General features: G+C 58.3%; 1 protein-coding gene across 1 annotated transcript in view; it reads left to right on the forward strand.

Annotated features, from left to right (window-relative positions):
* The window catches only part of PPM1F (protein phosphatase, Mg2+/Mn2+ dependent 1F), a 28,531-nt gene that overhangs the window by 1,597 nt on the left and 11,772 nt on the right, over window positions 1-15,162 (forward strand). The window contains exons 2-3 of the mRNA XM_084867842.1: window positions 4,463-4,710; window positions 10,374-10,519. Of these exons, the coding sequence (XP_084723968.1) occupies window positions 4,514-4,710; window positions 10,374-10,519 (343 nt within the window). The 5' untranslated portion in view covers window positions 4,463-4,513. The remainder of the gene's footprint in view (window positions 1-4,462; window positions 4,711-10,373; window positions 10,520-15,162) is intronic.

Raw genomic sequence — 15,162 nt, forward strand, 5'->3', positions numbered from 1 at the left:
CAGTTATGTGTTGTATGTGTTTTACCACAAAATTTATATATGTATATATACAAATTACGTATATTTATGTACATATACACTGTGTGTGTGTGTGTGTGTGTGTGTGTGTGTGATCTATATGAAAAGACCTGGATGCATTTACAAACTCTTCCAATAATTTGTCAGAGCAAAGAAAGAAGATTCTTTTTTTGCAGAAATATTTTAAACCATGAACACCGTCGTTTTGTAACCGTGATGCGATTCCCCTTTCTGAAGATTGCTATCTTCGCCCCCCTTCCCCCCACGAGGTTTCTGAAGTCAAGCAGGACTCAACAAGTATTTTGTCCAGACCTAGAAAAATGGCAATTGTACAAATAAGTGTTCGCTGAGCTTATGAGTTAAAACGAGTGAACTGGAGGAGAGCCGGTATTTTAAATGGGGGGAAAACGGACTTTTTACAAGCCAGCTGCCAGCAAGCGTGTTCTGAAGCCACAGAAGGCAGGGGGCTGGCCTCGGTGGTGTTTGGGCTAGAGAGGTCTCGCCGCCCTCCAGCCAGGCCCCGGAGCACGGAGGCGAGGGCGGGGCCCGCGCCAGGGGCACAGAGATGGAGAACGGGGCCATGAGAGAGGCCGAGTTGGGGCTGCTGGCCGAGGCAGGATGGGCGGGGTTTCCGTTGCACTTGGGGCCAGTGGTCACGAACCCCATGGGGGGACATTGGGCACGTTAGCTGGCCCTCATGCTGCAGCCCCTGCCTGTATTAAGCAGGGACAGCAGGGTGTTGGGAGGTGATGCACCTGTGGGCAGGCGTTAGCTGGCAGCAAGGTCACTCGGTCACTCGGTGCAGAGGGGCGTCGTTTGAGGAGCCAGCGTTAGCCGGACTGTTTGAGGCAGGTGGCTCTGGGGGCTGGAGGCTCAGTATCCTTCCATGCTCACCCTGGATCTTTGGTGACTTACACACACCCATGAACATCCCTGCACCAGCCTCAGCGCCGCCTCACCCTGCGCTGCCTGGGCCTGGCCTGGCCTGGGCCTGCGCCTGGGCCTGCGTGGTTCCGGACACTGTCTCCTCAGTTGGTCCCCTGAGAGCTCAGGGCCACAGCATCATCCTCCTGGCCTTCCCAGGGCCACCTCTGGATCCCCCTTTGGGTTAGGAGTTCCTTGACACCCGGCCCCTCACTCCCCCCCCTCCTCCCCTCTTCATCCTTTATCTCTAGGCCCCAGGCTCCCAAAGGCTGGGGTTGTTTTGCTCATATCCATGTGACTCCAGCCCGGAGCCGGGAGTTTGTTGAGAAAAGGAAGGGCCGGGAAGGAAATTACTCGTGTGTCACAAACCAGCTGGGCCCCAGAGAACGGAAACCGTGTCCTGGTTCCTCTCCTTGCGTCTCGCCTCCTCCGGGGGATGCAGACACAGCAGGCAGGGTGGGCGGCTCTGGGCCACCCACCTGCGTGGCCAAGGAGCGGAGCTGGTGCAGGCCTCAGAGTAAGCCAGCCCGCACCCCGGGCTGCAGGCCAACCCCTCTGGACCCTCCCCGCCCCCTCAGGCTGCTGTCCAGGCCCACACCGGACCCTGGGGGTGGGGCACTGGGCACAGGGCACACGACCGCAGCCCCCTGTTGGTGAGCAGGGCTGAGGCAGAGACCAGGTCTGCAGGGCTGCGGTGCAGAGAGACGGGCCCCTGAAGCCCCAAGGGAAACGGGCTCTCAGGAGGGGATAGGGTTCCTGGCATAGAAAACAGTGCCCCAAGGCCAGGAGGCTCCCGTGTTACCGAGCGTCCAGCAGCGCCACCACCAGCGAGCGAGGTCAAAGGTGAAGGGCCTTGAACTCTGTCCTTCATGCTGGCGGCCAGGCCTCTCCAACGGGGGCCCTCCCGTGCCTCCCGGGGGGTCAGTGAGGACGCTGTCTCGTTGTTCGGATCCTGCGGAGTATTTGTTTCTGGGCTCAGCCTTTCCCAGCCCGACCCGGGACCCTCGGTGCTGCTTGGGGCAGCTTGGCCTTACACTCATTTCTCTTCTCTAAGCAACAGGAGGCCGGGACTTTCTGCCCGGAGGTGGCCCAGCCCGCTGGGAAATGCTTGCTGTCCTCTTGTTGTCGTCATCGGCCGGATTCTTGTGTCTGTGGCCCTGGCGGGGGCCTGGCTGGCCGTCCTCCTCCCAAGCTGGCCCTCACCACCCCGCTTTCTTGACCCCAGACTTTCCTGACCTCCCCGTGTCACAGTCTTACCCTGGTGGTTGCAATGCAGCAGTCTCCCTTCTCCAGTTTACACTCTTTTTTTTTTTTTTTTTAAGATATATTTTTATTGATTTTGTACAGAGAGGAAGGGAGAGAGATAGAGAGTTGGAAACATCGATGAGAGAGAGTCATCGATCAGCTGCCTCTTGCACACCCCCTACTGGGGATATGCCCGCAACCAAGGTACATGCCCTTGACCGGAATCGAACCTGGGACCCTTCAGTCCCCAAGCCAACGCTCTATCCATTGAGCTAAACCGGTCTTGGCCAGTTTACACTCTTGAGCTTTTAACCCTTTGCCTTTGTAATCTGGGGTTGCACTGTATCCGCTTCTACTAATGAGTAGATGGAAGGATAACAATGAACTTAAGTCTGTCCTATCACACGTGGCCCCATTTCTACATTATTTCTTTCTTTCTTTCTTTCTTTTAATATATTTATTGACTTTCTACAGAGATGAAAGGAGAGGGATAGAAAGAAACATTGATGAGAGAGAAATATCAATCAGCTGCCTCCTGCACACCCCCCTACTGGGGATGTGCCTGCAACCAAGGTGCATCCCCTTGACCGGAATCGAACTTGGGACCCTTCAGTCTGCAGGCCGACGGTCTATCCACTGAGCCAAACCGGTTAGGGCTCTACATGATTTCTGTGTGTCTACTTTTAAAAATTAACTCTTGCCCAGGCTGCTGTGAGTTTCGCCCCGTGCACTGAAAGGTAGCAGGTTCGATTCCCGTCAGGGTACATACCAGGTGTGTGGGTTCAGTCCCTGGTTGGGCGTGTAGTAGGAGTCAACCAATCGATGTTTCTCTCTCACATCAATGTCTCTCTTTCTCTCAAAATTAATACATTAAAAAAATATATACTATTTTTCTGGGGGATACATTGGTGGAATTCATTCCCAGAGAAAGTCTCTCAGCCTGGATGCTAAGGAGAGGAAGAGAGCAAGGGGCAAGAGTGAGGAGCCAGCCTGTAGGAGCAGGTGGCGGTGGGAGGTGACTGCCCAGGTGTGTGTGTTGTGAAGGGAGGGGCACAGGCCGACCCTGGGGGCAGGGGATGGAGACCTATGGGACGGTTTGGTCCTGGAGGGCTGTGAGTAGGAGGCGGAAGTCCAGTGGACCCTTGGGGCCATTGGTTGTCTGACAGACAGGGCCTCTGCTGGCATACAAACTGAGCCACACAGGCTGGGGGAGGAGGGAGGGAGGGGCCGGGTTTGAGGTGGAGAGGGTGGCTCTCAGCTGGGGGAAAGGAGCCAGAGTCCCTCATTGGGGTGACAGATGGGGGTGAGTGACACCTTCCAGACGTGAGAGAAGTGGGGGGTGAGGGAAGGGAGGGGTGATGAGCGTGGGCTCCAGAATCCCCCCGTGACCCCATCATCTATTCTTGGGCCAAGGACTGCCCCTCCCCAAGCTGCAGGGTTCCCACCCGGGGAATGGGGGCTCGTCCTGGCTCCCGGGAGTGTGTTAGGTAATGCACAGGCTGGAGCCGGGAAGCCCTCTGCCTTCCTGAGGTTGCTGGGAGGAGGGCCCTGGAGGCTGGAGCTATGCCGGGACGGGCGGGTCCGTGGCCTGTGCCTGCCTGCCAGCTGATGGAGAGAACTTACTGGGGTGCCCACATCCCAGACTCTCCTGATTGTCCCTGGTTAATCCTCTCTTCCCTCCTGCCACGCCCTTGGGCACCCCACAGCCTGGTGCCTTCTGGAGTGGCCCAGGGCCAGCTCTCTCCGGCATGTGGGCTCTGCCACCACCCTGTCCAACAGGTGACCCTTCACCCACCCTCTGGGTACCACTTTCAGGCCCACAGAGCTGCTTCCATCACTTCCTCACCTCCCGGGTGCCCAGGGCCCTAAGGTCAGGTTGGACCCCCTCACCTGCCACATTGACCTGCCTCAGTGGCCTGGTCCCAGTTCCCTCTCCTGCCCACCACTGGCCATGCTGGCCATCTCTGCCAGTAACGCAGCCTCCTTAGGACATCCATGCAGGTGCTGCTCCGGGCTCCCTCCCCTGAAGCCGCTTTCCGCATCCCTCTCCGATCAGACCAGCCTGGGTTGTGCCACCGGCTTACTTGGGCCCCCTGAGCTGGGTGGGAAACTGGGTGGCCCTGCCCTTCCGCCCTGAGCCCCGGGCGTGGTGTGACACCTGCTGTCTGACGCCCGGAGGTGCTGGAGACCTGGCGTCGGCACTGCGGGGCCCAAAGACCCCCCAGCAGGGCACCCAGTGCTTCCTGTTCTTGCTGACCCTCCTGTCTCTCCCTAGAGTGAAGCCTGCCTGGAACCCTGGCAACAGGCCCCCCGGGATGCTCTGGGCATGGCCTCTGGAGCCCCAGAGCAGAGCGGCCAGATGGCGGAGGAGACCCCCGGCTTCCTGGACGAGTTTCTGCGCGACTTCCCGGCCCCGCTGAGCGCCGAGGGCGCTTTGCCGTGGAAGGTCCCGGGGACGGTGCTGAGCCCCGAGGAGGTGGAGGGCGAGCTGGCCGAGCTGGCCCTGGGCTTCCTGAGCAGCAGGTAGGCCGCGCCCACCCACCGGGCGGGGACAGCGCGGGACAGAGGGCGGGGCATGGCACGGGCCGCAGGCCGGCCTTGAACCTGGCATTGCCCCCGCACATCCTTCCCTGTGCGAATCCCCGTGACAGCGCCGTGTTGGTCCGAGGGCAGCCGTGTCGGAGCACCGCGGGCTCCGTGGCCTGGAGCACACACATGTGCTGTCCCAGCTCTGGAGGCTGGAGGTGAGAGATCGTGTCAGCAGGGGATGCTCTCGGACAGGCTGTCAGCCAGGACCTGCTCCAGGCCCTTCTCGGTGGCGTCTCTCCCTGTCTCTCTGTGCGTCCCCTTCTTGTAAGGGTGCCAGTCCTACTGGACGTGGGGCCCACCCTGCCCCAGTCTGACCTGCAAAGACCCTGATTCCAAATAAGGTCACACTGTGAGCCACCGCAGGTTGGGACTCCAGCATATCCTCTGGAGGGCACGATTCAATTCGTGACAGGTGCCAAGCAGCAGGCCCTGTTTCTGTCCCGTTTTGCGGATGGGGAGACAGAGGCCAGAAGGGCTAGGAGGCTGGCCGGGGCCTCCATGTTGAGGCAGGGCCTGGCCATGTGCCCTGCATGCAGGTCACGCTGCCCCACCGAGCAGCGTGGTGGTGTTTCCCCCGTCTCACAGGCGAGGAAGCCGAGCCACAGAAAGGGAGCACAGCCAGTTAGCAGATCTCGGGGGGGGGAATGGAAAGGATAGGGTGAGGCTTATGGCCTGTGACACTCATCCTTCCTCAAAGGACCACACCCAGAGTCCCTAAGTCTCTGCATCACTCCTGAAATCAGGGCCCGGCCCTGGCCTCCATGTGCTTCCTGTGTGACAGGTCAGCTCCATTCCCCCCGCCCCCTCCCGCCCCCCAGTGAACTGCCCGCTCTGCTGTGCGGGAGCCTGGGTTGCTGAGCACAAAGGCCCCCATTGTGGGCCGGCTTCCGGGCCACGTCCATCCCAGCATCCCCCACGGCTGGTCCCACGGAGCTTAGGAGAGAAGGCCCAGCGACGTGTCCCTCGGGATGGCGAGTGCAGAGGAGGTTGCCAGCGGGTTTGGCTTTGAGGAAATGTTTTAGAGGCAGGTGGGGCGGAGCAGGCCTGGGACCTGAGGGTGCTGGACGGGTGCTCGGGGGGTGGGAGACGGGAGGGCTCCCAGAGGTCTGCCTCCCTCGGGGCCGGGAGCACGAAGGCAGGAGGAGAGGGAGCCGCCAGGCGCAGCTGCGCACTCGCAGGGGAGCAGGGAAATGCAGGGGTGAGGGGGGCTGGGGTTGTGGGAAGAAGGCACCTCTGCTGACCAGGCCGAGGAGAGCAAGAGGACACTGCGTGCCAAGGACGACATGCCCGTGGGGACAGAGAGGAACAGCTGGGCCTCTGGGACCCGGGGCGGGCACCAACCTGAATCGGGTCCCAGGTCAGGAAGGAGAGGGCTCCGAGAAGGGATGTGCAAGTCGGGGAGCACCCAGGATGGGTGGGGCTGGTTTTGCTCCAGAGCAGGGGAGATGGCAGGGGGGGTGGGGGGGGGGGAGAGGAAGGGGTTGGTTAGGAAGAGGAGGGTGGCCGAGCAGGAGCAGGTGGCCGCCCTCCTGCCCAGAAAGGGGTCTGAGCTGGAGCAGTCAGGAACTGTCCACAGGCTCCGTGGGGCTCAGGGCCTTGGGGGAGCGAGTTTCCATGTCCTCAGGGTAAGTGTAGGGAACAGCAGGACTTCCTTGAGGTGGAGTGGGGCTCCTGGAGCCCAGCAACAGGCCCTGGGCTCAGGCATTAAACGGGCACCCCGTTAATTAGCAGGATGACAGAGCAGGCCTGAGGCTGTTGGTGACAGAGAGGCCGGGCGGCTGGGAGGCTGCAGGGGTAGTGCTGGCCTCTGAGAATCCACCTCAGAGCACCTGAAAGTGTAATACTTTATTTATTATTTTTTTAAATGTATCCAACTTTTAAAAAATATAGTTCTATTGATTTCAGAGAGGAAGGGAGAGGGAGAGAGAGATAGGAACATCAGTGATGAGGAGAATCATTGATTGGCTGCCTCCTGCACGCCCCGCTTTTGAGGATGGAACCCACAGCCCGGGCATGTGCCCTTGACCAGAATCAAACCCGGGACCCTTCCATCTACAGGCCGATCGACGCTCTATCCACTGAGCCAAACCAGTCAGGGCAACGTGTAATATTTTAGTCACATATTTTCCAGCCATCTTAGTGGATTTATTTTTAGTTCTATTTGTCTTTTTCTAGTTGTTCTTTCCTACGTAAATGCAGATGTTGGCATGCTGTCTTCACTGCGTGATGTCAGGAGCGTCCCACCCGGGCTCCCGTTCCTGGAGCTCGAGCCTGCGGGCCGGCGCTTGGGTGAAGGGGGCCCCGGGCGCATTGGTCCGTGAGTTTGTTCAGATTGTAAATGCTCTCTTTTACGACACTGACTGGACGTCAGATCACTGAGGTCAAGGGTGTGACAATTTCTATCCTGTCTTTCCCCAGTTGTGAGCAACTAGTTCCATGTTACATCTCAGGTCCCCAAGCGGTGTGCACCTTACACTGTATTATTTATGTGCCTTTTCATCCCTGCTGCTAAACTAGAAACTCCAGCCCTGACCCATTTGACTCAGTGGATAGAGCGTCGGCCTGCGGACTGAAGGGTCCCAGGTTCGATTCCGTCAAGGGCATGTACGTTGGTTGCGGGCACATATTCGGGGGGGGGGGGGGGGGGGAGTGTGGGGGGGTGCAGGAGGCGGCTGATTGATGTTTCTTTCTCATCAATGTTTCTGACTTTCTATCCCTTTCCCTTCCTCTCTCTGTAAAAAAAGAAAAAAAAACCCCAATAAAATATATTTAAAAAATAATAAACTAGAAACTCCTTGAAGATAAGTGGGCGGGACTAGAGCGTTTGTCGGCTCCCTGGTCCTTGCACACACACACCTGTCCCTTCACTGCATCTTGTGTTAGCAGCCCGGACTGACTGGGGGCCTGAGAGCCTTGAGAGTGTGGGGGGCGGGGACCCCCGGAGAGGCGGGAGGGGCATCCAGGAAGCCAGCCTGTGGCCCGCGGCCAGGCATTGTCTGGGTCCCCGCGGCCGGAAGGAAGCTCGGTGGCCGCCTCAGCGGGACTTCAGAGGGCCTGCAGGAGGGTGCAGCCCGACCTCCCGGGTGCAGCCGCCCCTTCTCCCTGCCCTGAAAGAGGAAAACCCGGCGGTGGGCAGGAAATCCCCAAATAGCAGAGGAGCTCATTTCTCATGTCTTGACTGGTTGTTTTTCAAAGGCAGTGAGTGCCAGAGGCTCCTCCCCCTGAGCCGCCCTCTCATTCATCCGGGCAGATTCCTGAGGTCATCTGTAGACATCACAGGTGCTCGGCCCCAAAGGGACATGACCTGTCCGCCAGGCTGTGCGAGGGCCTTGCCCTCCGGGTGAAGCCCCGTGTTGTCAGCCCAGCAGAGAACCACAGGCCGCCCGCCCGCCCGCCCGCCCGCCCTGGACCAGGGTCCCCAGGCCTCAGGGAAAGGCACAGGGGGGTGAACACACATCCTCCAGCCTGCAGGGGGCTCCCACTGGTGAGGAGGCAGATTCTGGGGTCAGGATATATTATTATTATTATTTTTTTAAATATATGTATTGATTTTTTACAGAGAGGAAGGGAGAGGGATAGAGAGCTAGAAACATCGATGAGAGAGAAACATCGACCAGCTGCCTCCTGCACACCTCCTAGCGGGGATATGCCTGCAACCAATGCGCACGCCCTTGACCAGAATCGAACCTGGGACTACCCACTGAGCCAAACCGGCCTCAGCAGGATATATTCTTTATTTTGTTTCGTTAATCCTCACTCGAGGGTGGTTGTTTTTTTCCCCCGTTGATTTTTAGAGAGTGGAAGGGTGGGAGAGAGAGAGAGGAAGAGAGACACTGATATGAGAGAGAAACATCGATTGGCTGCCTCCTGCATGTGCCCCCGCACCTGGGGCCAGGGTATCGAACCTGCAACCAAGGTGCGTGCCCTTGACTGGAATAGAACCCATGATCCTTCAGTCCGTGGGCTGATGCTCTAACCATTGAGCAACCGGCTAGGGCAAGATATATTCTTAAGGCTGTGGGGTATCTGGGGTGGCGACCCCTGTGTCTGGGGGAGCCACGAAATGCTTGCCAGGAACATGGTGTGGGAGGCTGGGCAAGCAGGCAGGCAGGCAGGCAGGCGTGGGAAAGTGTCTTGTGGCAGAATTCTCTAGTCCTTCCCCACTGGCCTCAGTCTCTTCATCCCCACGACTTCCTAGGAGCTGCCACTTACTCGTCCCTCTTCCTGAGCCCCAAGTCCCATCTCCTCCCTCCATTGGCTTTCCCGCTCCTGCCCACGCCCTCCCCACAGTTCTGATCTGGGGAGGGGCTGGCTGGGATCGTCGCAGCACTCAACAAGTCTTGCCTTCCAGAGCTATTCCTCCGTGGCCCTGGGCAGCCACCTCTCCGGCTGTCCCGGCCCTCCAGCTGCTGACTGCCCCGGCGAGCTCCTTCACGCTCGATCCCTCACCCCCGTTCACTCAGAGGCCCCGTCTCCCGTTCAGGCCTCTTGGCCTCAGCCGGACCCGAGACTCACTGTGGACGAGGGGCCTGTCCAGTCCCCGGTTGAGCGCCTGCTCCGTCCCCTCCTGGCCGCCGCCAGGTGCTGTTCCGCCAGGGCCTTGGCCTCCTCGCAGCGTTTACCCTTCGTCCACCCTGAGGGGGGAGGCCGGAGAGGCCCAGCCCATCAGGCACATCCCTCTTCAAAGCTCACCGAGGTCATGGCCCGTTTTCTGCCCCCCTACCCTCAGCCGCCCCTTGTACCAGCTGCTCTGATGGGCCAGGGACCCCCCTTGAGCCATGCGCCGCCCAGCCTTCTAAGCACAGCCCGAGGGTCCCACGGTGCTTTGTTTGTTGGTTGTTTTCTGGGGTGGCCGTGATGAGGGACCACAGGCTTGGCGCCCTAACCGACAGTAATGTGTTGTCTCGGTTCTGGAGGCTGGAAGCCCAAGATCAAGGTGCCAGCAAGGCTGGTTCCTTCTGGTGGTTGTTGGCCGCCCTTGGCTTGTAGGTTCATCACTCCAGTCCCTGCTTTCATCCTCACAGCATTGTGTGTGTGTGTGTGTGTGTGTGTCTGTGTCTATGTCCCAATTTCCCCTTTTGATAAGGACACCAATGTTACTGGATTAGGGGTGACCTCATCTTAACTAATTACATCTGCAACCAGCTTATTTCCAAACAAGATCACATTCCGAGGCCCTGGGGATTAGAACTCAATCTATGCATTTTGAAGGCCACGGTTCAACCCACAAGCTCCCCAACTCCCAGAGGTCCCCAGCTAGTACTGATGACCAGGCACCTGTCATCAGACTGAACGTTGGACAGTTGGTCTGGCCTGGCCGTGGAGGCCAGTGGACACCGCCCACAAGTCTGTGACACCTCCGCCCCCCACCCCACCCCGGCCCACGTCTGGAGCAGCACAGGCCCCAGGAGAGGGCGTCAGGTGGACGTCGGCTCCCCAAGGACAAGAGGTTGACCTGCTCGTGTGGCCCCCGGTTGGGGCGCAAGTAGTGGCTGCCGCCTCCTGCGGGGCTTCCCTGGGCGGAAGGGGCCTGAGGGCTTTCTCTGACGCCGGCTTCTGCCGAGGCGCCTTCCCAGCTCCCGTCTCTCCCGTCCCAGGAACGCCCCGCCGCCCCTGGCTGCATCGCTGGCCCATGAAGCCGTATCCCAGCTGCTGCGGACGGACCTCTCCGAGTTCAGGAAGCTGCCCGGGCCGGAGGAGGAGGACGGCGAGGAAGCGGAGGAGGGAAAGGCCCCTGTGACCCGTGAGTCCTCCTCTTTATCGGGACCCCGGGCTCAGCAGGCAGCCGGCTCGCCAGCCAGACAAGGGACAGGCTGCCGGCGAGCACCGGAGCGGGAGGAGGCAGGGCTCCCTGGCTTCCAGGCCTTGGCCGTGTGCCGGCGGGAAGGCGGGTGGCAGCACGTGGCTGTGTGCGTGGGCTCAGGACGGGGCAGGGGCGCAGGATGCAGAGCAAGCGCTCCCGGCCATCGCCGGGCTTCCAGACAGCCGGGTGAACGGTGTGCGTGTGTGGCCCGTGTTACAGCGGAGGACACCGAGGTCCCGCTGCTCCGTCACGCTCTGTTCTGCCTCACCGACCTCATCGCCCTGCGGTGCCGTGGGTGCGGGTCCCAGAGGCAGCCTTGATGTCCAGCGGAGAGGACATGCCAGAGCCGGGCCCCTGGCCCAGGCTGACTCGGCCCGGCAGTGGAGATGCAGTGGGTTCCCGTGCGAGCTTGGGGAGTCAGCCTCCCCCTGGACAGTGGTCAGCGGGGCGGCCCACGCCATGCAACAAGAGGGACCTGACCCCAAACCGCTTTGGCTCGGTGGAGAGAGCGTCGACCTGCAGATTGAAGGGTCCCAGGTTTGATTCCAGTCGAGGGCATGTACCTTGGTTGCGGGCACATCCCCAGTAGGGGGTGTGCAAGAGGCAGCTGATTGATGTTTCTCTCTCATCGATGTTTCTAGCTTCTCTATCCCTCTCCCTTCCTCTCTGTGAAAAATCAATAATATATATATATATATATATATATATATATATATATATATATTTTTTTTTTTTTAAAGAGGGACCCAAGACAGAGAGTGAGCCTTCTCCTGAAGAGGCAGAGCTCTTACTTTGCATGTCTTCTTTCATGTTCCTCGTCATTCCTGTCTATCACATTTCACCCTAGTACCCGCTCGGGTCAGACCAGAACTACAGCAAGCCAGGGCTGCTGGGCCGGGGCCTGCGGCGGGCTGCGCGGTGGGCCGGGCTGGGGGCCAGCTCGCGGTGGCTCTGTGCTCCCCAGTGAACGGGGCAGCTCCGGCCGCAGGCCCGGCTGGAGCCAGTGGGATGCAGAAGACGGAGTGGGCTCTGGGGCCTCAGCAGATTCTCCTTCCTTTGCCGTTTCCTATCTGACCGTGTTATTTTATTAGTTTTTAATTGAGATGTAATTGACACATCACACTGTGTGAGTTTAAGGCGTACAGCACTGGTTCATTTATGCAGTGCTTTCACTAGCACCTCCCTCACATCACTTAATTGCAGGCACACCTCCGAGACACGGAGGATTCGATTCCAGCCACCACTACAGAGCAAGTCATAATCTTTTTCTGGGGTTGGGGAATGATCTTGCCTTCGGTTTATTAAAAAAAAAAATGCAACATTTGACAAGCACACAGTAACGCAAAGCATAATAAAACAAGGTATGCCTGTATCAGCATGAGAGGGAGCACTGAGGGCAAAGCCAGGAACAGGCCAGGAAAAGAGGAAAACAGCCTTTTCCCGCAGTAGCGCCAGGCCCTTCTGTCCTGGTCCGCGGCTCTTTTCCCAGGTTCCCTGCCCCCCAGCCATTCCAGCACACCCTCCTCTGGCCCCCACCAGAGGCCTGAGACAGGCAGCCATTGTCCTCTGCAGAGCCTGCAGGCCCCGCCTCGCCCGAGTTCCGGCAGGAAGCCAGCGCCACCTGTTGGCGGGGAAGGAGCAGTGCAGCGTCTGACAGCAGCAGAGACCTCCACGTGGGGGCTCTCGCTCCCATGCAGGCCTGGCGTCCCTGCCTGAATCCGCCCGCCATCGCTGTCACGGGAGTGGGGCTTGGTGAGAGTTATCTGTGGGTGTCAGGAGAGACGTCACCCAAGGGCAGAGAAGAGACTGAGACCTCTGTGCCACGGGGTCAGGTGGAGCACCGGCTGCCCCTCCCCAGGGAGCGGTGCCTGTGGGTGCCAGAAAGCAGGCAGCCCTGTGAGCAGCCTAAGAGTGTGTGGGCCAGGCGAGCCTCCCCACGGCTTATCATTCTTGTCGGTAATTGTCCTTTGCTGGAGCCAAGATTCAAGTTTCAACACGTTGACGAAAACACTAGCGTGACCTAAGGCAAGAGAGTAAACGGTGCTGTGTCTCCCTGGGTGTTTCTGACCTGACACAACCAGTTCTTGACAGATGCTGAATGGGTGCGGTGGCAGCGGCCAGTTCCAGGCACCCCCAATGCGAGGGTTTCCTCGGACACGCCTTCCCCTGTCCTCAGCCCTGCTTCTCTCCTTCTGTAGCCACTGCCGCGAGGCACGAGCTGCTGCTTCTCCAGCTCCCCAAACGCTCCGAGTGTGGCCCGTGACTTCCTGAGTCTGCCCTGTCCCCAGTGGCTTGCCCTGGGGCCGCTGTCCTCGTAGGTGTGCCTGCCTCCAGCCACTGGGCCAGCAGGGGTCTTGGGAGGGGTCTGTGCAGCAGAACAAACTGGGTCTCTGAGGTGAAGCACCTGAGGTTTCCTTTGCACCTGCCCATTGTTCATTTTTTTTTAGAGCCAGGCTTCGGTAGGACTTGGATTTTTGTTTTAAAATCTATATTGTAGGTGCTGTTACCTGTTGCTGCATAACATTGCTCCAACATTAGTGACCTCAAACAATAGACATTTATTATCCCACTGGAGGCCTGGTACATGAAATTCGTGCACTGTGTATGGGAGGGTGTCCCTCAGCCCAGCCTGTACCCTCTCCAATCTGGGACCCCTCGGGGGATGTCCAACTGACAGGTTAGGCCCAATCCCTCTCATAGTCCGGGACTGCTGACTCCCAACCACTCGCCTGCCTGCCAGCCTGATCACCCCCTAACCACTCCCGTCAGCCTGATTGACGCCTAACTGCTCCCCTGCTGGCCCGATTGGCCCCAATCTCCCTCCCCTGCCATCCTGGTCACCTCTAACTGCCCTCTCTCGCAGGCCTGATCATCCCCAACTGCCCTCCCCTGCCAGCCTGGTCACCCCTAATTGCCCTCCCCTGCATTCCAGTCACCCTAACTGTCCTCCCCTGCTGGCTCGGTCATCCCTAACTGCCCTCTCCTGCAGGCCTGGTTGCCTTCAGCTGCCCTCCCCTGCTGGTCCAGTCGCCCCTGCCCTCCCCTGCTGGTCCAGTCGCCCCCAACTGCCCTCCCCTGTTGGCCTGGTCACCCCCAACTGCCCTCCCCTGCTGGCTATCTTATGGTGGCCATCTTTGACAACATGGGGGCGGCCATCTTGTGCGATGGCATGAGGGTCAATTTGCATATTACCTCTTTATTGTATAGGATAGTTTCTGAGGGGCTGGAATTTGGGAACAACTGAGCAGATAGATCTTGCCCAGGGTCTCTCATGAGGTCGGACGAAGGCCAGTGCGGGCAGAGGCTCTGCTTCCAAGATGGTTCAGTCACACGGCCGTTGCCAGGAAGTCTCAGTTCCACGCCATGTGGACTCCCCACAGGGCTGCGTGAGCGTCCTCGCGACATGGCAGTGATTCACAGGGAGACAGAAGCTGCAGTGCCTCTTAGGACCTGGGATCTGAGGTGACCCACGCTCACTTTGGTTTTAGCATCTTCATCGGAAGCAGGTCACTCAGTTACACGCTCGGGGGAGGAATTGAGCTCCCCCCGCTCTTGAAGGGAGTCGTGTCGAAGCATTTATAGCTGTATTTTAAAGCCAACACCTGGGGCTAACACCTGTGAGATAAATTGGGAAAGCACTGAAAAGGTGTACTTGAGAAAAAAATCGCCCATAAACCAGCCCCGTAGCTAGCCTCTGCCGGCTGTGGCTGTGCCCTCCCTGCCTTGTATTTCTGGGCTCAGGCGGTAGGAGACTTTTTCACAGACTCGATATGGAACTTTCTATCCTCTTTTCTTCACAACATTGTCTTTAATATCAGTGTTTCTTTCTGAGTGTCATGATGTAAGCATTTTACGTGCTTACAAACTCTGTAAAAGTCCATTTTTGTTTTCCCCTTTAGTTTGCTTTTTTAAATTAAACTTTATTTGAGAGAACCCTAGCCTCACATGCAGCTATAGGAAATAACACATGGGGATCTCAGGCATCCTTTACCCAGTTCCTTCCAACGGTAACGTCTTTACAAAACTCCTGAAATATCATGGCCAAGGATCCTGACGTAGTCAAGATCCTGGATAGTTTCATCCCACAAGACTCTGTATGCCACCCTAACACTCCCCCACCCCCCCCACACACACCCACACACACACACCCTGGCAACCACTAATGGTCTCTATAACTTTGTCATTTCAAGAATGCATGTAAGTGGAACCACACAGTATATAACTTCTGAGGATTGGCTCTTCTCATTCAGCATGATTCCCTGGGGATTCATCCGGGTATCCGTGTGTGCCAGTAGCTCCCCCCTTTTTCCTGCCGAGTGGTCTTCCATGGCAGGAGGCACCCACGTTTGTGTAGCTGTCCACGCACGGAAGGACACCCACGCCGAATCGGGTTCCACCCGTCACACGTGAAGCTGCTGTGAGCAGTGAGCAATCGGGCACACGTTGCGTGCGAGCATCGTCTTAATTTCTCTGGGATGAATGCCCAGGGGTGCAGTTGCTGGGTCAATGGCAATTACATGCTAATTTGCAAAAATCATTTTTAATAGTAGCTTAATTCACAGAGAACAGACCAGAATTTACTC

This window comes from Pipistrellus hanaki (assembly GCF_964339955.1).
Source record: "Pipistrellus hanaki genome assembly, chromosome: 19".
NCBI lineage: Eukaryota > Metazoa > Chordata > Mammalia > Chiroptera > Vespertilionidae > Pipistrellus > Pipistrellus hanaki.